At 50.1% G+C, this 24026-nt stretch overlaps 1 protein-coding gene across 1 annotated transcript; it reads left to right on the forward strand.

The window, feature by feature from the left end:
• The first annotated feature begins 17121 nt into the window (after nt 1–17121).
• SSR3 (signal sequence receptor subunit 3) lies at nt 17122–20777 on the forward strand. Its single transcript, XM_086467961.1, has 5 exons — nt 17122–17283; nt 17931–18057; nt 18472–18570; nt 19554–19685; nt 20359–20777. The coding sequence occupies exons 1-5, from the start codon at nt 17145–17147 to the stop codon at nt 20423–20425; spliced, it is 564 nt and encodes a 187-aa protein (XP_086324087.1). The 5' UTR covers nt 17122–17144; the 3' UTR covers nt 20426–20777.
• Nucleotides 20778–24026: the final 3249 nt, after the last annotated feature.

Consider the following 24026-nt stretch of genomic DNA (forward strand, 5'->3'; position numbering starts at 1 on the left):
ATTTATTTACATGGGGCTCTTTAGAGGTGGAACTCGTTAACTTCCCTTTGTCCAAAAGCCATCAGCATGCTGTCATCTGTTGGCTGTGCGTGTGGGAGAGCACGGTGGGTTAGTGCAGCTGCTGGGGTGACGGCCCGGGACGCTGCCCCGGTGAATCACGCGCTTGTATGGCTGCAGGAGATTTCAACAGGACACGTCCATCAACTCACCCAGACACGACACCACCACAGTTAAGTGCATCTGCACCACGAACGTGGCCAGATAAAACAACTTACAGAGAGATAAATAACCTCAGAAGGTAAAATTTATGTCGGTGGATCACCTACTGCATTATCTGTGTTGCTGTTTTCTTTTCAAATAAAGCCAGCCTTTCCGTCCTTGTGCTCAGTGATTTTATGAAATGACATATACAGAAAATACAGGCATCTGGAAAGAAACTGTTGTTTTAAGATGGCACAAGCTTTACAGCACGTGTTGGAAACGCTGCACAGCTGCGTTTATAATGCAGGGAGAATACACCATTTCTACAAACAAATTACAAACATTGAGCTCCCCGCAGTTGGAGCTGACTCCTTACAGAACGACACAATAGAGGCTGAGTAAAGAAGGCATCCGTACCTACAGGAGCCGAAAACAAATTATCATCTGTAAATTAATTGAACTCTTGAGTGTCTGCAACATCAGACAGGCACAGCCTCACACTCTGTCTGGACTCGACAAGAGAAGAGCTTTCCCAAGCTCGGTGACTGGCAATGTGTCATATCCTCATTTAGCGAGAAAGAGCTGTATACGCACTTGCAGTTATCTTCCATTACCAGAACAGAAATTATCTGGTTGGAACAGCTTATTTCATGCATGAGATATAAATAAGTAGCACATATGGCCGAACTACACACCAAGGTACGCGCAACTCCCACCGCAGCGGGACTGTAAGGATGTAACTGAGGAAAGACGGAGGCCTGGAATAACCATCTTTCTCAAAACAAATGTATAATTAAAGGAAATACATCACAGCACACCAGCAGATTATACACCCACTGCTGAGGCTACCCCACACAAATGTATAAAGAAACTATGACCACCCTGGAAGTATGATCTCATTTTTAAATACACGTTTAAATCTCAAGCAAGAGAAAGAAAGCTTTAATTATTTCTTTCAGATGGTAAACTTCATTGGAGTGAATGCAGCAATTTACAATTCTGACTTGCAAATAATGGAATAATCAGTATGCACACTTCACTTATTTGCTGATGAAAGAAGGGAAATGTCTTTGACTTAAATGCTCATGCTAAAAAAAAAAAAAAAAAGGTTCTCAGGCTCCAACACTTCTAGTGATAAACAAGGCCTCCTTTTCTACCTCACTACTTGCACAAGGAACATCCTTAAAACACATCCCAACTGTCCTTGTCTGATGTTTTATATGAAGGCAAATCACCCAACGTTGGTGGGAACTGGAAGGATGCTGGGGAACAAGGCGGCACGCAAAAGGCGTGCTGCATCTTCGCAGTTCCTCGGAAGCCCTTACACCCCAAATCTCTCGCACAGGCTCTGCATTTTCGTAAGAAGGAAAAGGGAGAGGAACAATCTCTGCCACAAGCTCCTAGTTCAGCTCAAGGTCTTTCCGCCAGACAATCCAGCAGAAGAGAGCTGTTAGGCTCCACATTCGCTGTCTTCCACAACTTCTCCCCTCCCAACAAGTTTAAGAGGGGTATACTCCACCATTCTAAGATCAGGCAGCAGTAAGAAGGTTCCAGTATAACCCAATTAATACAGACCGCCAGAGATCAAGGTCTAACCTTTTCCACAGTTGTATTTCCCCTGTTCGCAGGGTGCCTTTACCTTGCAAGCTGCCTCCTCGCACCTTTGTTCGGCTGCCCTAATGGAGCACTCCCTTTAAGGTACACATCGTGGAAGAAACCATGAAAAGCTACTGTCAACTTAACTTTTCAAGGGCAAGTAAAGGCTCCTGGAGGACAGTTAAAAAAGGGCCGTGGTGATTCTGGATGTGCCCACGTGCAGCAACACACGGGGGAAAAGCTGTGGTTCTCATCACATGGAGGTAAAACCAAGCTATGGTAAAGGATCTTCTGCCATCGAAGCAGAGGGAAAACCACTGGCGGTGGCTGGCAATGAGTGTGGGGAGTCCCTCATTAAACTGCAGACGCAGTTTTGAGGATGCTGTGGGTTGACATTTTTGGGAGCAAAACCAATGCAGTGTTATATAGACCAACAGGTGTTAAAACCTTTTTCTCCTGAATCTTTGTACCCAGGAAGAGAAGTTAATGAAGGTAAAAATACTTCCCCTGCCTTCAGGATATCTTTCTAAACTGCACTATCTAGTTCAGTTCAACTGTCTGAGACTTTTAACGTGTTGACATTTTTATTTCCTCAATTATGGAGCAGATGAACATCTAAACGGCTGAACAGAAAAGGCAGGATGTTGCGTGGTGCTATGTGGCACACACCGTTCCATAGTATCGAAGATGTCCTTTCCAGAAATAAGGCAGCCTTTCCAGGAAGTGCTTCAAGGTCATCACGCAGAGCCATCAGTACTGCAAGACTACTTTTGCTTGATGGTACGGGAATTCATTTAATGGAGAGTATGATAATCACAAACCCCCTGCTATCATTCCAAGATCATGCTACTCAACACCGAAGTTGCATGGCTGAAACTCGTGCTTACGGGAAGTTAGGCGGATTGGGATGTAACTTAGTTTGAGATCATGCGTAATACTGTGCTTAGGTGACCTTCACTGGTTTCACGGCATCAAGAAAACTCCTCTCGCGAGGAATCCCAGTGCTACTGTCCCCAGTGCAGTTTAGACATACAGAGTATAAGCCATCTACCTCACTTGACACAGCAAATCAAGAAGAGAATGACCAGTGGGACCAGAGCTTCCTCCAAGAACTTCTCTATCATTTCTCCCATTTAATCAATCACTACACAACAGTTTAGATTTTTTTTTTTGGAAACTGCTTTACAGCACTGATTTTCCACCGTGCACAAGTAGAGAAATCAGTACATATATTACTACAGAAAATACTTACATCTATAGTTCCAGGCTTTTTTCCCTTAATATTGTCATTATTATGTAATATAATTATACTAATATTAATCTTAATTGTAGCAATTAAGCAAAAATACAAAATGAGACATACTCAAGTTTAAGCAACAAGTCACAGTGGCAACAGGAAGAGGACACGGGTCCCGTGACTCGCACGACAGCCCTTTACACACTGGATCAACCATTTAGCACTCCAAAGTCAAAGAGAACACACAAAGGCACACTCCTCTTTGCTCTGCAGCAGCAGACATGAATGCTGAAAATAAGAGAAGGGCATGAAAGTCATCAAGCTACCGAATCATTTGCAGTAGGAAACAAACTACAAAGTCACACCACCTTTATTTGAGCGTGAACACTAAACTTCTGACTTCAATTTAGCAGTGGAAAAACAATCAATCTATTAATGTTTTACAGCACTGAATAATTTATTTTTTAAAATACATTTATTACAGAAAGCAGTATGAAACTCAGGAATTTGTTTATGTACCTAATTTTTACTGTAATGCTTTAAAATTAACCAAGCAGATGGTTCTTTTCCATACCAATGCTTGATAAAAAGTGACAATCACCCTCAAATAAAATTTCAAGCCCTGCCCTTGCTCTGACACGGGCATGTGCCAGCAAGCTGGGTTAGGTAAGCACCAAGGGAAAAGAAATGTCAACGATGCAGACATTTTTTTAAGAGAAAAGAGAATCTCCAATGGGCTCACCCCGTTATCAGGCTGTGCTAACCCTTCCATACCTATTAGACTTCTGCAATAGTCCATTTTTCATCATATGTCAACCTATTCATGTAGATTTCTTCTCTTCTCTCTTAACGAGTTGCACAATTAAATACTTACAATTTTTATTGTCCGTGCATATTTCTATCCACCCTCTTAATATTAAGACTAGTCATTTCATTTGGGTTTTTTTAAGAAGTGAAAAATGGTGCTTGCAGTGTCCGTAGGAAGGGGAAACCATGCAAGCCAGCTTTCACTAACGACGAGCGAGGAGGGCAGCGAAGGTTTACTGACACCTCTGCTCGCGTAGCCTTTGCTGGACTGACACCTAGTGGGTTACATCTCGCTTCGCTCCCTCCTGAAGAGGAGGAGGGCAGAAGCTTCACGGTCCAAGCATGCCGAGATGAAATTTTCTCTTAATTCAAGTCTCCCTCCCCTGGAAACGCTCAACATTGACCAAACTTTGGCCAGGCGGGCACACGCAACCTCGGGTCAGAAGAAGGACCTCCGGGCAGCGGGCAGCGCTTCATGCCCGACAGCAGAAGAGAAGCTGGGACCCCGCTTTGCTGGGGGGCACAGAGGGGGCCACCTGTGTGGTGCAGCTATGTTTTTAAAAAGGGCTGACTTCCAGACGCTGTCAGGATGGAGAATTGCTCCTGCAAACGCCACTGTATTCAGAGCAAGGCGATCAGTAAGGGAATAACTATAGTAATCGCTATTCCTCCTCGAGCCCTGTCGCTCCCGGGTACAGCCAGGAATCTGGGGTAACTAAGCAGTATTGCACAGCTGACTGGTAGATGCATTTGGCTCTTTGGAGGTCAGCAATGACCTAAAACCACAGTGTTTTCCAGAAAAATATAAACACAGATTATTCTCCTGGTACTATCCACAAGCAAGTAAAAAACCCAAACCCTCATCTGCTTACACATGATAATCTACAAGTGGTGTAGATGGAAGGTGGTGGCTAGTACAGTCTTTAAAATAAAAATCTTGCTAGTTAAATGACATATTCACTGTGCCAGCCATTTTTTTTTTTTTTTTAGGAAAACCTCGTATTCTTCTCTTTTACACTGCTCAAAAGAAAAGTATCAAAACTAGAGTAGTTCCAATTCATCAATATTAGTAAGTGAAACCTGTTGAGGCCAGACCCAGCGTCTACAATTGCAGCTAGCAGTAACGAAAAATAGTAGTTTCCTTGGTCTCAAGTTCACCTTCTTTTAATATCTTGTACTAGTAATTAAAACTTTTAAAAGCAGACCATTCTGTTTCTCTTATTTAATAAAACCTGAAAGTTTGGGAAAAACAGCGTTTCTCAGGAAAAAAGTAATCATATCCTACACACAGGAGTATCACCACACTTTTAGTTCTTTTGCTGACTATCAGATAATCTTATCTCTGCGAGTGATTTACGATTCATGTATTTGGACCGGGAATGCACGATTCAAAAGCGGGCCCTTTTCCTGGGAAATCTGTTAGAGTTAATAATTCCTACAGAAATATCTTACTGTCCTGGGACTGCCGCCTTAGAGGAATGGACCGAGAACTTTGGCCTACAGAATACTTCAGTGCTTTTGGCATATCAGTACAGCAACATCATACAGCTTAAGCTGAAGCGTTACTAAGAGTTCCCGTCTATCATATGAAAGAAGAAATGATTTTATCACAAAATAAATTTCTATCAGTCATACTTAAGTCAGCAGCCTCTCACGAAGTCATCTTCCTAGATGGGAGTTCCCTTCTGCAGCTGTTCTAACCACTGTTGTACCAGCCCGAGGGGAAAAACCAGTGATGCTTCAAAACTAAAGAAAAAAAAAATCCCAAACCTTATTCTTAAAATGCACTAGTGAGCATCTGCAGGGCGTCAGGCGCAAATGAGCAACAGGTAACCCGCTCCAGTACGCGAGCACGCCCAGACGTCTCAGCAGCATCTTGTGCTGGAGTCTGAAGACAGCCCTTCAGCGCTGTGCACGGGCCGTCGGGAACCAGCGCTCGTGGTCAAAACGGAGCTCCCCGACTTGCTCACCCGCAAAGCGGCCAGTACCTGTTCCAGACTGGAGGCACGCCCTGGGACATGAAGCTGACTAGAGCACCCACCCAGTTTTGGTGTTGATTTAGATATTAGAGCACCCGTCCAGTTGTGGTGTTGATTTGGACACGCGAGTCTGTACACAAAGTGACAGAAAACACGCCGGCAGCGGGGACAGGCTCGTTGGGTTTATCGGGGATTTGTGGAACTGGGGCACCCTCTCGTGGAAGTCTCTGAGATCAGCACAAGCCACGCAGGCTTGGTTAAGGCCAAGGCCACACTTCCCAAGCACCCTTAACCCAGCGATACAACCGGATTCATGTCACACCATGCAGCTTTTGAGATTTTTCTGAAGGCTATTTCCAAGCCACGGATGACTCTGGAGCGCATGGATCCTGCACAAGGTAAGCAGTAACGAGGAGGGGGCAGCTCCTCCTTAAGGCTGACTCCTATTTGAAGGAAACAGAATGGGAATGTTCCTTTATAAGGCAGTGCTCGACAACTAAAATTTAAGCAGTTCTAAAATTAACAGCTACTTCTAAGAAACACAGAGGGAGTTCACTATCTACACATAAATAATGTCCATTCTTCGACCAAACAAAGTATGCAGGGACACCTGGAAGGTACCACTACGTAGTGTTTTACATCTGAAAAAACAGCTACCAGCTGCTCACCACAGCACACCTTCATCAGAGCCTGAGCTACCCAGGAAAACACTGATTCTACAAAGACCCGCAACACCCTTGAAAAGTTGAAGGTGGGAATTAAGATCCCCACGGACATCCCTTGAACAGGTCAATCCTTACAATATAAAAGGCTGAGGTATTATAAATTTGACTGCTCTTTCTCCCAAGCTCTGTATGATTCAAACAACACAGAGGAAAACAGCAGCATTCACATCTTAAATTAGAAATAAAATAAACAAATGGAAGAAATTAACACCAAATTCAACGAAACATTTTTCTTCTAAGACGCAGGAGAAGAAGAACAAAAATCCAAAGCTCGGGAAATGCTGTTAACGTTCAAATCCTCAAACTTAATTGTGCCTCCTGAAAAGGGTAATAATGGAATTTGTACCCAAACATGTCACGTGCATCCACCAGGCTAGGCATAGCTCCAGCCCAGCTGCAGCAACACCGTGAAGTTCTACCTCTGAGTAATGACAGAAAACATCTGGAAGAAAAAGGGGCGACTCCTTCATTTTGCCTAATACCTGTGTGAGCAACCGACTAGAAGAGATGAACCCATTGCTTTAGAAATCCTGCACGTCTTCCTTCAGTGCTGCACGGCATACGGTTTGTCTCTGAGTTGACACCCAAAGCCTCCCTGCTGTGGGTATTGTGAGCAGCTGGATGGATACAGTCTGCAGAACACAAATAAAACCACAGCATTAGGTAATATCATGCAGAAAATGGCCAAATGATTGCTATATTCACCAGATGTGCTTCGTCTGAAATAGCCTTAAGTGACTATGAGTAGGAGAGATGCTCTGCTCTACATTTTAGGTGAAGAATATGCATTTGAAAGATATTTTTTTTCTTTATGGAAGAATTACTATGTGGGAGTACACTATAAATGCTTCATTTCTAAAATCCAGCAATCTGTGTGTTGCTGAATTCAGCATTCCAGAAGGGTATAGGATACTGCCTTGCTGTATTAATTCTGTTCATGAAGATTTTTTTCTTTTACATTTCCTAAGGTTTTTTAAAATGAGGAAAAGCACCTAACTTGGAAGAATTTTCTCTAACCTATAGGTCCAGGTTGAGTCTAGCCATGACTGGCTAGCTAGAAAACACAAAGCTAATCCTGTTTTCTGTGGACAGATTAATCTCCAGTCGATAGCAATGTGGCATGAAACAAACGAACCTGAAGCAATTCTGTCCAGAGCTAGCTCCAGCCTGCACCGTGCTCAGGACCACCACGAGCACGTAGCTGCGCTGCTGCTAGGAGCAGCTCCGTACAGCTGAGCTGCAGAAGGTTTGAACTGCTTCCCCCCAACAGGGGCTTTACACCAAGCTCAGTACATCCAACCTGGAGAACCAGACCACCACAGACACCTGAGCGGGTCTGCACAGTCAGCCTGGCTCCTGTCCTACTCAGTAGGTGTGGACACCAGATTCCTCGGATCCAGCGCTGCTGCTGCAGAGCACACCTGCACAGAGCTGGACCTTGCTGCCCTGTGACAGATACCCCATGAGAACTCTCTGTCCCAGCTAGCAAGTGATGCCCTTCTCAGCGCTAGCACTGCTACACCCAGCCTGACTCTTCCAGAATCCTCAGTATTAGTATTTACCAGATTTCTTCTTATCTCCAGACTTTTTATTAACTATACCTGAGCTCCACCATTACCTCGAGTTGTAAAGGTGGCTGGAGAGGATTCCTCTGTACCTCATTCTGCACAGACCTCATAGTGAAAGGGGTATTACCAGGGTGAGTTCAAGCGTTTGCGATGTGCAAGGCTCGTCTGTGTTACATACGATTACAAATAACCACTCAGGAGATTAAGTGGTCAGAAATACCCCCTTTTAGTCACTCATCCAAACATTCTTCCCCTGATAGTTCCGTTTCTACTTCAGCCTTCTTACTCTAGATGCTAGCATTTTAGGAGCCATCAGCACATGGATGGACAACGCTTCTGTCTACATGTTATAGGCTAAAATTTTCCTATGGCAATGATCCAGAAGGCTTTTGCTGAACTCAAGGCTGCAGGAACGGGAAACCCCCGAGATAACTCACAGGTAGAAAGCGACACCAACCACCATGAGATCCTCCTACGCCGCTGAAGGATACAGCGGGTGTGTGGGTGCTTGGACGACATTTCAGACTCAGAAATCCCATCTGGCTGACTTCCTCCCACTAACAGGGATTCAGACTGCTGAACTGGACCGCCATAATCCCACTGCAGATCACCTGATCTATCCCTAGTGTGGGGACTACGTGTGAGCTGCTTATAATCTGCGTGCTGTTGAAGAGACACAAGCTGCCTGTCCCACATTTAAACGACTGTTTCCGATTGCCCGGCATCCTTTGTGCCTAAATATATAACCACAGGCCGCCACTAAACGGATGGTTCCGGTCTTTGCTACACAGCCAGCGACAAACCTGGGCTCTATGCCACTGCTTCGCTGCCTCGGCCGCACCCTCAGCTCATTTTGCCATCCTACTGCCTGCCCATTGTCTTCCAGGCACACGAAACACAACATGGTAGGTCTGCTTATGCTAAAGGCTCATTCATCCAACTTCCCCAGCCTCCCCCCAGGCTTTCTTTCACCCCGTGTTTCTCCAACACACCACAAAAGGCCAGCGTGACCTGTAAGAAAGCTTACAGTACCTCCACGATAGGTGGCACACCCCCCAGGAGTCCTCCTGAGCAGGTGGAAGTTGCAGTTCCCCAGCAACCCCCACACAACAAAGGGCCTGACTGCCGTCCTCGGATCACATCTGGCTGGAAAGCCGGCACGTGCAGCACCAGTCTGCACAAACCTCCACAGGACCCAAAACAGGGCATTTTGTGGTTGACCAGAATAAAAAGTGAAAGATATGCAAAAGGATGAAATATAATACCGGAATTTTGCATTTCCTGCTTTCAGAAGCTTTTATTTGGATTACCTGCAGGATGTACCTGAAGATCTCAAAGCAACATGGGAACCAGACCTTGATGTCTGAGAAACAGATGCCCCAAACCTCGAATATTAGATTCACTCTTAGCTGTAGAGTTTAGTTATTTTCCAAATGCTGTGTTTGATGACTGCTTTTCAAAAGCGTGGTCAGTTCCACGCTCTACGTGGGATAAATGCTGAGCAAGCCCAAAATGGGCGTCATTTCCTTCATTACACACAGAGGAACCTATCAACCAAAACTTTAAAAATGCTAAAGGAGGAAACTGGAGCAGATGAGACCATCTCAAGGCACCAAAAATGGGTCACATATGCTACACCGAGCTCCCTTCAGGTACAGCAAGTGTGACAGAAATCCAGCCAGTTTCAGCTTTTAAAAATTAAAGGTGAGCACAGCAATCCATTATTTCAGTGCAGTGCCCACCGAAGGTAAAAGAGAACAGCTCACGAAGCAACAGCACTGAATAACGTACTCTGTTCGCCTCAATGATTAATGCAACCACCTTCCCTTCTCCTAACCCAGAGAAGGATGCTCAGACATTCTCCTCCCCTCACAGCACCACAGATCCTTTCCAAATTCACGCCCCGATCGAAGGCTATCCTCTCAAAACCGTGTCTGGAAACAACGCTGGCCCAAGACAGCACCATTCCTTACCAGCCCCCAGGCTGCCCCCCCCCAGCTGTGCTCTTTTTGGGGGCTACATTCCAAACCACGTCGAGGAACCGATTTGGCTGAAAAATAACACAGCCCAGATTACATCTCCGATTTTAAACCTCAGACACCACAGAATGCTTCCAAAAAAGCACAGCCCACAGAAGAGCTGGAAAGCTGCTCATCCACCTACTTCACACAAAGACAGCAGAAGCCACTCGGTTTTCTGAGCGTCATGGATGTTTACTCAAAGGAGGTTTTTCTTTTGTATTTCAGCAATCCCCAATCAGCTGATCCAAAACTCAGAACACTAATCCCTTACTGCATGATAAATTTCAGTACATCCAAGTAAACACAGGGATTTCAGAACATGAGAAGAGTGCAATTTTGAACAAAGAGAGGGTTTCAGTCTTAACTATAGCGAAGCTTTTGCTTTGCTTTAGTTCTTGGACATAGTTTAGTCCACTGGCTCTGGAACGAATGTCACTGAGAAAGACAGTTTGAATTTAGATTTAGAAGTGATTGTGAAAACCTAGCAGTTTTCAAAACTATGGAATTTATTTCCCCCTTGGGGAGGGGCGGGGGAATGTAAGAGGAAACACAGGAGGAAACCTGTTCAGATTGCTTCTAGCCAGAATGAGGAGAACGCACAATTTCCCCTCAGAACTGCAATAGACAGCTGCAAGATTAAGTCTTAGTCGTGAACTTTTTAGGCTGTATCCACACTGGTATGAAATGTTCTCAATTTCAGTTAATTACTAAAAACAACAGAGAAGACAGACAGAGGTCTTCCAGATGTGTGAAGTGAAATGGTTCAGCTAGAACAGTGACACAAGCGCAAACAGAAGCAGTCACCGCCGGAGGACTGGGCAGTGAAACAGTCACTGAAAGCAAAGAATAGATGTTGTTTCTGTGCTCCACAAAACCCTTTTAGAGAGGCAAACAAAACCAGAACGGCTGGTAAGTAGACAGCAAAATTAATGGCTGCAAGGTCAGTGAAATTTATGCTTTAGCTTTGGATACAGGTTCACAATGTTGTTGTGTATGGAAAATAAAAAGGTATTTTCATACGAGTGGGATCATTCCTCCGGCGGTGGTAGGATTTAAACTAAAATCCACATAGTACCAGCATATAGTTAATGACCTGAAAAAGATGCAAGAGACTGCACAGGTGCTTCAACTCCACAGTAAAACATCAAATCCAGAGTAAACACTGACACGAGGCCGAAGGCACAACATCCTCTTCAGACTAACTTAAAAAGAGGAAAACACACCCACCCCCAAGTATGACAGAATATACACCACTGAAAAAAACCATGTGCAGGCATCTGGAGACAACATCAAAGACACGAGACTCTCCTTCTCTGAAAGCCAGCTGAACTCCTTGCTGACTTACATCCTATAACCGGCTGAAGTAAACAATTTTAAAATATCAGGTCTCTCTTAAATGCACGTCTGAAGATTTACCCTGACAAATTGATGTTATACAAGCAGAGAACAGAGAGGGTGTATCAAAGCCCACGTCGAGAACAGTTGTTCTGTTACAGAGATATTAAGGGCGTGCACTGTAATTGCACACAAGTGCTACGTTACTGGTACAGACGTGAACTGTACACACCACAGAGATCAGCGGTAACCACCACTGGGGCGACCTGTGCTTTAATCACAAATACTATTTTCTGTGGGACTCGGAGAGGATTCTGGCCAGTCAGTGTTTCTTTTTGGTACAACCGTTACTGTCGGAGCGTGACAGCGACCACTGTCCCGCAGCAGACACATTTCTGTCGGAGGGCTTTTAAGAATTCCGCGGTTAAACAAGATGTCAGCTGCCATGGTAACCAGCAACAGAGACATTCACTCAGCCGTAAGAAATACCGGGATGTCCTAATATTAACACTAGATGACAGCAAAAATAGTCCTATTTGGTCTGTTCATACATAATGTATTAATCTCCGGGGAGGTTTTTTTCCCCACAGTTTTTCCAAGCTGAAAAACAGTTATCGAGAGCCTTTGAATTCGATTAGAAGGCCCGTATGAGCCATCACGCTGTAAGAGCTCGTAACCTTTTCGGCAGAGCTGAACCAGAGCTCAAGGCAATCCGGAGTTTTCAGTCCAGCTGAGCAGCCTCGCTCACAGACACAATCTCCGTGCGTTCCCGAGGGCTCAGGGAGGCACAGCGGGGCAAGAGGAATCAGGGTCTGACAGAAAGGGCACCTCACACCACGTGAAGAAACACAGCAAACGTAGTTTGAACAAACTGCTACCCAAGATTCTCCAGCCCATTCATTCGATGGAAGAGGCAGAGCGGGAAATAAACAGATGTCCAGAACGTTACTAACCAAGGACCAGTAATCACCGAGATGTTCAAGACCGTTGGCTACACAAGAACAGCTCCACGACCTCCGGCACCCACCCTAGGCAGGCCCAAGCCCCCCACCCCACAGGCAGGCCAGACAGGGGTGACACCCTCGGTATTCCTGCACCGATCTGCTGGAGGCTGGCGGGAGAACAGGAACCGCCGTCTGGCCAGAACGACCCCGTGCCACTGTTTGCTCCTGGAGCCACAAAGACTCACAGCTCTTCAGTCCCAGGGCACCTCTTCCTGGCGCCGTCACGGTGACGGCAAGAGCCACCGCAACAGCTCTCGGGTTCTGTTCTTGACCCACCTGAGGGCGCTCCCCGTCCCTGCTGTCTTACAGGAGCCTCCCCTTCTGCACATGAGGGATTCTTTCAGGATTTTGACACCTAAAGGAAGAGATGGCACAAATTAACCACCTAAAAACCCGCTAGTAATAAGTTATGGACTCGTTAGGGGTTTTGTTTGGTTGGTTGGTTTTTTTTGCAAGGGAGTCATATTAATGAAAACCATTCTTAGACCCTGGGACGTTAAGATTCATATCAGCACAGATGACAAATAAAACTTTGCTAAAGAGCAGACTTATTTACTATTTATAACCTGCCTTGGAGATTCTGCCTTCCAATCCAACACAAACATGTTTTGGAGCGTGTACTTCACAAGGGTAAGTGGCAGCACTAAAACAGACAAAACAAATCCTGCCAGGAAATAGCACTGCCCTCATTTAACATTTTCAGCTTGGTCCAGCTTAGAGATTTAGAGAAAAGGTGAGAGCAGTGAAGATAATCCATGTACTTCCAGAACATTTATCACTGCTTCTGTGTTTTAGAAAGAAATTTGGTAAGAAACATACTTTGTAAGTTACAAAGATAACAGCATTATTATTTCTACTATCAGCAGAACTTTTGCCTCTGGGTCACGGAGCCATTGTTGCTCCGATTTTGACGCCTTATGTTCCCAACAGCTTCTGAAGGAGGATTCAGACAAGATGCAGCCAGCACCACGCAGAGTTCGGCACTCAAAACAAAAACTGGAATTGCTTTGACAGAAATCAGTGGCCCAATTTACTTTTGGGGAAGCAACTATGACATACTTAAAGTGAGTATGAAGCTTCAGCGACAGTTTGCTGTAGGCAGTGTTCTGCTTAAAGCTACAGTTTGCCAGCGCCAGGATTTTTTAAAAAAGCAAAGCGCTCATTTGTTTTTGCAAGAAAACCTTTCATCGTTTCATTGCCTCAAACCATGTCATACTTCACCCTAATGAAGAGACAGATGGCCACCGGGCAGATTTTGTTCCCAAACAACAGCGTCCTTCCCATGTAAACCCAAACCAAGAACAAAAAGTTAAGACTCAATTACAGTCCAGCACAACCCAAATTTACCCAGATGAGAGGAAGAAATCTGTGCAAGAACAGAGTCAATTACTACCTCTGAACCTTCAAACAACCTTACTCTTTCCCATGATTTCCAACTACTTTATACAACTCTAAGTGTTCTTTAATAAGAAAATTCTTAAAGTTGGTGACATTGACCAAATAGTGACGTCACCTACTCCACGTTTAGCTTCAACGTGTTTCACAAGGAGACCCGGACCCACCTCCGCCCCCGCTGGAGCACCGCCCTCAGCGCAGATCCCAGCACGCCGCCCAACGGGCAAACGGCACGTCCCGCCAGCGGAAGCCACAAAGGGCTTGAAGCCATTTCCGAACAGGTTCACATCAGCAGAGATGCTGACAGAAGGAACAGAGACTTCAGGAGGAAGAGGGAGCCACGTGTTTCATGTAACAGATACTTATAGAAAAAGAAAGGAATTGGTGAAAGTCAGGCAATTTTGCAAGTCCAGTGAAATACGCATGTGCACCTTAAAGATCTCAAAATACCAATCCCCTAAAACATCTCTGATGATCTCAATTATTTCCACACTTTATCTCCTTAAAAAAGCCAAGTCCCTTATTCTTTTGAAACGATTTTTTATGTGTTTTGAGGTGGGTTTTTCCCCATTTTAAGACAGCCACAGGAATATTTAGAAACAGAGACTCTACGGCTCACTAACATTACAATCCAATTAGGTGTGGGAGCCATCACCACCCACTCAAAGCACCCAAGAAGGGCAGTGCCTCGGCAGAGGAAAGCCACACGTGCCAGTTAGCTGCAGCTCCCGGGACACACGCCAAATCCCAGCAGCCACCCGTTTCCCAGCTCCGAAACACCCAGCACCAGTAGGCGACCTGGGGCACTACTCCTGACCGCGGGCAGGTACGTGAGGAGGAGCAGGGGGTGGGCGAGGGGGGCAGGCTGGGCCCCTGGCTGCCATCGGTACTCACGGGTGTTTCTGCTGGGACACGGAGCTCCTGTGCTTCGCCCCACGGGCTGCCCCCGCTCGGGAAGCCCTGCCGGGGAGGAGGTGTTCCCAAGCCAAGAAGGAAGGGCTCGCTGGCAGCGGCATAACTCCCATCGCTGCCTGCAGATATCACGGCAGCAGCGACAGCCTCCGGCTAGCACGCGACGTCCAACACACTCTGCATCAGAGAAATCCACTCTCAGTTTGGTCTCAGAAATTTAGGACAAGGTTAAAAGGCAGAGCCCTACTGCACTTCAACGTTTTGTAAGCATCATAGTGAATTATGATTGCTGATCACGTCAATTTAACTTCATTTCCAGGTCGCATTTCCTCATCGTGTGCGCCTCCCGCCTTTTCTTGCGAGCAAAGAACATCAGCAGTTGGGGGGAAATAAGTGAGAAGAGTGACTTTAAGTTTTAAAAAGATAACCTGCTTTGTTAAATCAAGTTCTCACAAAAAGTGTGACAAATATTAAGGAACAAGCGCTGTCCCAGCAGACAAGGAACGCTACAGTCACCCCAGGCCATCGGGGACCCGTCCCTACAGCCGTGTCACACCGGCAAGCCCTCCACACTTTCACAGAAGACACTCTCACAGAATGACAGAATGTCAGGAGTTGGAAGGGACCTCTGGAGATCACCTAATCCAACCTCCCCGCCAGAGCAGGGTCACCCACAGCAGGTCACACAGGATTGCATCCAGGCGGGTTTTGAGTATCTCCAGGGAAGGAGGCTCCACAGCCTCCCTGGGCAGCCTGTTCCAGGGCTCTGCCACCCTCAGAGTAGAGGTTTTTCCTCATGTTCAGGTGGAAGGGCTGTTAATCCCCCAAATTCCTGCAGGTTCCCCCCGCATGCTATTATCACAAACTGAAGGCTGAGGGTTAGAAAAAGCTGCGTGGACCACGCTGCGGCTTCCCACGCTGGCGTGTACGGGGGGAGAGACCAGGGAACGCTCCTGAGAGTCAAAACGACAGAGAAATGCTTTTCAGCAGCACGACCGGACTTGAAGGCGTTAAAACGGAACAACGTAAACACTTGCCAACAACGGCACCCACTCTCCGGGAGCTGGGGCCCGGGGCTGCCTGCGGCACCCGCTCTCCGGGTCTCCTACGGGAGCCGGGGCCCGGGGCTGCCTGCGGCACCCGCTCTCCGGGTCTCCTACGGGAGCCGGGGCCCGGGGCTGCCTGCGGCACCCGCTCTCCGGGTCTCCTACGGGAGCCGGGGCCCGGGGCTGCCTGCGGCACCCGCTCTCCGGGTCTCCTACGGGAGCCGGGGCCCGGGGCTGCCTGCGGCACCCGCTCTCCGGGTCTCCTACGGGAGCCGGGGCCCGGGGCTGCCTGCGGCACCCGCTCTCCGGGTCTCCTACGGGAGCCGGGGCCCGGGGCTGCCTGCGGCACCCGCTCTCCGGGTCTCCTACGGGAGCCGGGGCCCGGGGCTGCCTGCGGCACCCGCTCTCCGGGTCTCCTACGGGAGCCGGGGCCCGGGGCTGCCTGCGGCACCCGCTCTCCGGGTCTCCTACGGGAGCCGGGGCCCGGGGCTGCCTGCGGCACCCGCTCTCCGGGTCTCCTACGGGAGCCGGGGCCCGGGGCTGCCTGCGGCACCCGCTCTCCGGGTCTCCTACGGGAGCCGGGGCCCGGGGCTGCCTGCGGCACCCGCTCTCCGGGTCTCCTACGGGAGCCGGGGCCCGGGGCTGCCTGCGGCACCCGCTCTCCGGGTCTCCTACGGGAGCCGGGGCCCGGGGCTGCCTGCGGCACCCGCTCTCCGGGTCTCCTACGGGAGCCGGGGCCCGGGGCTGCCTGCGGCACCCGCTCTCCGGGAGCCGGGGCCCGGGTTTTTCCCGGAGAAGAAAACCTCGGGGGGAAACGCGCCGCTTCCCCGCGGCGCTCCACTCCCGCCCCACGCCGAACCGCTGCAGCTCCAGCCGCCCCCGCCAGCCCCGGAGGGAGCGCGGCCTCCACCGCTGCCCCCCACAGGCACTCACTCACCTCAGCCGCCGGGACCCGCGCTCCCGCCGGCCGGCGGCCTCCCGTGCGCTGGGCCGCCGCCGCCACCGCCACCACCACCGCGGCGCCGGCCGGCCTCCCGGGGCAGCCCCGGTGCGGGGCGCAGGCGGGCCCCGCCGGGCCTCATCGGGGTGGGCGAAGGGCCGGGAGGACCGGGACCCACCGGAGAGGCTCAGCGCCGCAGCGGGCGGGGGAAGTGACGACAGAAGGGGGCGGGCCCTTCCCGCCGCCGGCTGCCCCGTCGCCGCCGCCGCCGCCGCCACCCGGAAGTGCTGTGGGACGGGCCCGCCCCCTGCCCCGCTGGCGGCCTGACCCGGAAGCAGTCGTGGGTGGCGCTGACTGTGGCAGGGCCCGCGTCCCGCCATGGCTCCCAAGGGCGGCCCCGGCGGGCGGCAGCAGTCGGAGGAGGATCTGCTCCTGCAGGACTTCAGCCGCAACCTCTCCGCCAAGTCCTCCGCGCTCTTCTTCGGCAACGCCTTCATCGTCTCCGCCATCCCCATCTGTGAGCGGCGGGGAGGCCCCGGGGGGGGGGGGTCCTGACGGGGGGGGGAGGGCAGGCCCTGAGGGGGGGCGGCAGGCCCTGAGGGGGATCAGGGGCTGGCGGCAGGCCCTGAGGGCGATCAGGGGCTCCCCGCAGCCCCTCTCGGGCTCCTGGCCCGCTGCCGGGTGCGGGGGGGGGGGGGGGGTTCCCCGGTCTGCTGGGACCTTGCCCCAGGCGCGGTCGGCTTTGGGCCGCCCCCCGGTGGGGTTATCTGTCTCCGTGCTGTGTCAGAGCCAGCTTCGAAGCCGGTCCCGCTCGGAACAGGGGGCGGGGTGGTTGTGCTGTGGTTTGCAAAGATGGACGAGCGGCCGGTCGAGCCCTGACGTGTCAGCACGGCGCTGCCCGAAGCTGGCCCGCAAGAGCCGAGGGTGACGTGGGCTCCCAAGGCCCCTTCCCGCCCCCGGCGAAGCGCGTTTCTCTGCTCGGAAGTGTGTTTTAGTGCGGTTCGAAGATCACCCCAAGTGATTTTTGGAGGAAAATGGCTTTGGTCTGGCAGAGCTGGTGCTGAATTACAGAGCTCGTGAGCTGCGGGGGAATCCTGCGGGGGGCGTTTGCCTCGGAGGGAGAGAACACTCAAAATGGCTTTTTTTTTTTTTTTTTCTTGTAAGGGCTTTATTGGAGGATATGGCACATGGATCTCGTTCAGTCCGCCGTCCTGTACAGCGTCATGACCCTCATCAGCACCTACCTAGTAGCGTTTGCCTATAAGAACGTCAAGTTTGTTCTCAAACACAAGTAAGTTTGGTGGCTGTTTGAAGTAGAATTTATTATTAAATAATTCAACAAAGCCAACGTTTACAACGCTTTTTTTTTTGTGAATAAGAACGTCTGAAGTGTTACTTCAAAAACTGTTTTACATAGAAGTATCTCCTAATTGGTTTCTGTCATTTCTCTCTAATTATGGCGTAGCCTAGCCTTGTCAGCCAAGAGTACAATGAAATGGCAAAAGTACCTTCGTTCTCGGTGGGTATTGCCCCAAACTGTACTTCACTGATCCCTTCAGTAACTTGATTATTACTTGTTGTCCCTTCAGCTTGGCAAAAATGCTCAGTGTCTCCGTGAAGTGTTACTCTTCACTGTAAATACAGCTTCCCAGAGCCCCAGGGTTTTTTTTTATTTTGCTTTTCCAACCTCCATGGTTTCTTACAGAGTGGCACAGAAGAGAGAAGACGCTGTTTCCAAAGAAGTGACTCGCAAGCTGTCTGAGGCAGACAACAGGAAGATGTCTCGGAAGGAGAAGGATGAACGGTAACCCTCTGTTCTCTCCCTTGTAGCCCTGCCTGGTATCTTTAAGGCTCTAGGCAGGATATTAGGAGCTGTTGCTTGGCCATTGTTTTTACCTGTGTCCTGGTAAGTAGCAGCTGTACTGTCAGCTCTTTGTTCACCTGTAAAGCCTTCCTGAGGCGAGTTATCAGTGAAAGGTCTCACACACTGAAACCTTTGTTGATGAGGCCCTATAAGGCTCAATCCTTGAGCTGCAAAGCAGAACAGCTCCCCGTGCAGGCCTTCTAGCAGCTCTCTGAAGAGGAGGCATCGCAGCTGGCTTCAGCAATAAAGCACCTTTCCTTAAGGCCAGGCTGGCGCGATGTGTTTTGCCCGGTGGCACACACCGGCTGTCAGAACGGCGTTTCCCTCCGCGGCTGGGCTGCGCTGCTGGTCGTGCTGGTTTACCCCCGACGGCTGTAACTGGCCTCGGTTTCCCGTTGAACAGCTCGCACTGACACCCAGGCTGCGCCTGGTGAACGTGGCGGGGAGCCCTCCGAGTAGAAGCTCGTGATGTACGAGACACCGGGGCGTGACCGGGCAGCTCTTGGGGGCCAAAAGCCTTCCCTTCTGATCGCCAGCCCCGCCGGTGGCGTCTGACAGAGGCAAACTCTCAAAAAGGGTTGTTCCGAGGGCTGGGGCGGGGGGGGGGGGGTGTGCCTGGTGGGGAAACCAGCACTGGTCGCTGGAGCGCCCCAGTGCACGGTGGGTGCAGGGTTGTGTCTTCCACCAGCGAGGCGACTGGGGGTTCTCGCTGCGCTTGGTGGGGAAACCAGCACTGGTCGCTGGAGCGCCCCAGTGCACGGTGGGCGCAGGGTTGTGTCTTCCACCAGCGAGGCGACTGGGGGTTCTCGCTGCGCTCTGGCTTCAGAAGGTGGCTGTAACCAGAGCAGCAGCGTGGGGGCGCCTGCACCTCTGGGCGTCCCTCAGGTGAACACGCCTGAAAGGACGTCTCCGCTTGCCCCCAGGATTCTGTGGAAGAAAAATGAAGTTGCAGACTACGAGGCAACAACTTTCTCCATCTTCTACAACAATACTCTCTTTCTGGTCTTGGTCATCATTGCTTCGTTTTTTGTGCTGAAGAACTTCAACCCCACTGTGTATCCTTTATTGCCACGCTTGAAACGACCGGAGTCCTCTTCCTCCTCACCACGAGCAGCTGGATTTCTCGTGTGGGTTGGGAGATTACTCTGTGAACGCGGGCAGTTCATTGTAGTACCTCAGCTTAGGAACGCTGCGACGTAAAAGCGGAGATCACCAAAAAAAATAACACCTCCCAGCCGCGTGACAGTCTGTCGTCCGACAGGAGGTGTTTGAAGGATGTCACTGGGACAAGGCACAGGAATTCTTACGGCTTTGCCGTGTCGCTCATGGCGCGAGGGGGCGGCTCACGTCGTTACGGAGACGCGGCGGCAGCGCGAGTCGCCGGGTGCTCGTCCGTTACGGGGTGGGTTAGTTTAGGAACTTCACAAGTACAACCGTGTGTGGCTTGAGGGAGTGAGTGCTGTCAGTCAGGGCTGCACAGGCGCCTTAAAGAGGATTTCTAACTGCTTTTAAGAGCCCAGGCTGAGCTTTTTGGGTGTCTTCGTGTCAAAGGGGAGCACGGTTCCGCGTCCTGCTGACAGCCCAGCTGGGGGTCAGGTCACCCTGGTCCCGTTTTAAAACTCCCACAGAGGCAGCCCGTTTCAGTCCCTCGCTTCTCATAAAGCTCCCACTAAACATTCGGTGCAAAAGCAGCGGATTCTCTACGTGTCCTTAACCTTTTCCCTACAGAAACTATATTCTCTCTATAAGTGCCTCGTCCGGCCTGATTGCTCTGCTGTCCACGGGCTCCAAGTAGACAGAAAGAAAACCCCACGGCCGTTTATTCCTGGGAGACGTTTACCTGCCCTGCAGAAGTTGAAGGGTGGAACAGGAAAACATTTTTTTTACAGCGTGACTGCTTGAGGGTGGGGAGGGGGGAGGGTGGGAATTCGCACCGATTCGATTGTATTTGCTTTGGGTCTCTCTACGTGGTGTTATTCAACAACTGATTTGAATCTTTTTGGCTGAGCGATGGAAGGAAGCGGGGCGCGAGCAGCCACCGCAGGGACAATCAGCAGCCTGCTTGTCACCACGGAAAGTGACAATCCACCCTTTTTCAGTGTAACTTGGAAAGTTCTAATAAAAAAAAAGAGCAGTTTTTGTCATTTAATTCCTTGTGTTTCCATTCTTAGTTTTAAAAAGGTATGTGTTTTCACGGGCCAGCAGCATGGGCAGGTTTGTCAGCTCTTTCTGCTTCCAGAAGAGAGGAGTCTTCTCCAAGTCAGCACGCATGTTCGTTGGAAACTCCTCACTTTTGGGTAACGTGGAGTGAGGGCAGAACTTAAAACAGTGGCTCCAGAAAAATACTTTTGAAGTGGTTTGAATGTGCTGCCTTTTTTTTTTTTTTTTCATTCAGCTCTAAAGTTGTAAATTAAAAAAAAAACCCACCAACAACAAAAACGCCCAAAACAGCCACTTTTCCTGGCACAGCTTAACAAAAATGCTTCAGCTGGCTTTTTGTAATGGGTTTATCGGACAATCCTTTTGCTTTTCCATGTGTCAGCACAGCAGCTGGTATGTTAAATACTAAACTCCACTACTATCGATGGGATCGTAGTGCAGGAGTTACAGATTTTGCCGTTACGGACTTGGAATCCTAAAGAGGGAAGACGAGAAAGCTTATAATCAGCTTTAACCTAACAATTGCTTTGCTAATCTTTACTTCAGTAGGCTCTGTATTTCTGTAAAATACAGTAAAATGAAGATTCTGGAGCGCAGCAGACAGCGTGCCCGCCTTGCCTTGGAGTCTGCCGCGTTGGTCACGTCCCTGTTGCTGAGCAGCGCAGCCAGGACAGGCTCCCACCAGCAGTACCCGCTTACCCAGCGCCTGCTGGCTGCTGCAGCACTGCTGTCTTCAGCGTCCTTCGGGGCAGGGTTAGGCGAGGGCCTTCAGTCTCAACTCTCCACTCCGTAATTTACTTTCACAAATTACTTCTCTGGTCGGCCGTTCAACACTTTTCACACTAACTTGGTTGTTTTCCCTCAAAGTATATGGATTTTTATCGCTTCTGCCTGCTTATCCGCTGCCGAAAGGAGCCTTTCCGTAGCGCTTGTGTAATTTTCACTTTCCTTGCCCCCCCCCCCGCTGTGGGTAAAGGACGGAATTTGTAGGTGTTGGAGCGTTTAGCACGCGTCAAACAAATTTCTAACAAGCTTCTCTGAAAGGTCGGCGTCGAGGCCGAGCTGGCGGCTCTGTGAGCAGCAGGACTTGACCGCCGACGTTTTGCCGGGCTCCGGCGATTTGCCGGGCTCCCACCAAAACCCCACGGCACCTCGCGTTCGCCCAGCGCACAGAGCGCCGGCGGCCGCGGTGCTGGCCTGCCGATTTGGGAGGGGGACGACTGCCCCACCGGCAGTTCCCCGTCCTCCAGGAAAGCCGCCGTGTAGCGAAAAGCGATTTGCCGCAGCGCTTTCTTCTGCCGTTACCGTCAGTCCCACGACTCCTTCACCAACAGCTTTTCCTCTTACCTTTGCTTTCCGGTAGCGCCGAGGCCCGGAGCGCGGCGCGGGTCGGGACCTTTCTGGCGAGGGCACCCTGCGGCGCTGACAGCCTGAAACAACAGCGGGGGGTGGCGGGGGGGTTGCTCTCTACGGCAAGCCTCATCTTTTCTGTGGGCTGCTTCCCAGGAAAGTGCTGGGGGGGGTTGGCGTTGCTGTTTGGATTTTTTTGTTTGGTTGGGGGGGGGGTTGGGTGGGTTTTTCCCCCCCTTGTGCAATCCCCGCAGTGAGCAGCACCCAGTTTCTTCAGCATAATGCTGGAGGTTAGCCTAAAGCTAGGCTACTGCTTGGCATCCCCTCGCCCTCAGTGTTAGGCAAGCTGACGGCTAAGCTTTTGCTCCAAGCGACAATGCCATCTAGTTTTCAATAAAATTAACCAAAAAAAAGTTGGGAATTAATATTTTTTTTTATATGTTGTGTCTGAGAAGGGGAAGAGAGAATGTGAAATAGTACCTCCAGAGGTTAAAAGAAAGGAACTAGTCTGCTACTGGGAGAATAATGACACTAAAGCTGTTACCTGTGTAATGGTCAAAGCCTTTGGGCTGCCCCTGAAGTCGATTTGAAGTAGGTAAATAGTTCATCCTGGGAGTCAGGGCTTTGGCGGAGGTCTCCACCTCGGCTAGCTGTGACTGGCCAGCCCGGTGCCCTTTCGGAGAGGATTCCAGTGAACCGTCAGGGGGACATTCGCGTGGCGCTTATTTCGGGCCAAAACGTTCTGCAGGGCTCGCGTCCGCCCGAGGAAAGTCCCTTCCAGCCGTACCTTCTCCGAGGGGCGCAGCCGGCCCAGCCCTTGGCTCCCCGGCTGTCCCTGCTCCCCCGGCCCGCGGTCGCTGCCCCTTGCCCAGCTTGGGGACAGCCGCCGGATCGGCGTCGCCCCGCGGAACGACGCGCCTCCCTTGCCCAGCGTAAACCGTGGCTGCCTCGAAACCGGCCTCGCCGTTAGTAACAGGTCTCCAAGTATAAAATTAGATGCACAAAACGCTTTTATTGTGGCCAAGCAGAAGTCAAGAGTCAGACTGCGTTTCTGGATACACAGCAGCTGAGATCATTTACACACACCACAGCTCACGGGATGACATACAGGAGGGAGACAACTCGAGTACCCGCGGACGTGCCCCCCGCACGCCCTGCAGACGCCCCGGAGCTCGGGGGCTGGGATCCAAGGGGCCGCCGGGGGCTGTACGCGGCCGTGCCCCGCGCCCGCGGCTCCGTCCCAGGGAGGAGGATTTACTCACCGAGGGCGCGGGCACGTTGTACAAAGCGAACTCACGGGAAAACGGGACGTGGCTCTTCAGACGGGCAAATCAACAGGTAAATGCTGACGGTCAGCTCCTGGGGAGGGATGAAAAAGCCCGCAGCAAACTGCCTGTTCAAAATATGTCTGTCTGTCTGAAAAATACTGTGCATTTACTTGTGCCCGGTTCCAGAACAAGTTAAAGCAAATGTGACCTTCCACCAAAGTACGTACCTGGGTTTTTTTCTGGTCTTTGTCAGCAGTTATATATTATTTATAAGTATCGATATCCTTAAAAGCTCATGAATATTGAAATTTGCATTAGCTCTTTCTACAAGCAGGCAGAAGTAGAGGCAGGTTTCTACAGATGCAAAACCCAATATTTTATCATGGATTTCTCGGTTTATGTATGAATTTCGCAAACAGCCGTTGGTTTTAGTAACCTGACATGCACGTCTGGGTTTTCTAACTGTGCTCTCCTGGCTCGTACGCAGAAATACTCCCCAGGGGCGCTCCACAGCTGCAGCAATGGTATAGTTAGGAGTTGAGCTATCTAATTTCTAAACTAATTCTCTGCCTTACATTCTTTGTTCAACTACAAACGAAATCTAAAGCATATATTCAG

Source organism: Leptosomus discolor, chromosome 7 (assembly GCF_034619465.1).
Source record: "Leptosomus discolor isolate bLepDis1 chromosome 7, bLepDis1.hap2, whole genome shotgun sequence".
Classification (NCBI taxonomy): Eukaryota; Metazoa; Chordata; class Aves; order Leptosomiformes; family Leptosomidae; genus Leptosomus; species Leptosomus discolor.

What these genes read in the sequence shown, in the direction of transcription:
- SSR3 (XM_086467961.1), top strand. Translation starts at nt 17,145, where the DNA reads ATGGCTCCCAAGGGCGGCCCCGGCGGGCGGCAGCAGTCGGAGGAGGAT. An exon ending in AAGTTTGTTCTCAAACACAA is followed by an intron (nt 18,058 to 18,471) that starts GTAAGTTTGGTG and finishes GGTTTCTTACAG; the next exon opens with AGTGGCACAGAAGAGAGAAG. An exon ending in CGGAAGGAGAAGGATGAACG is followed by an intron (nt 18,571 to 19,553) that starts GTAACCCTCTGT and finishes GCTTGCCCCCAG; the next exon opens with GATTCTGTGGAAGAAAAATG.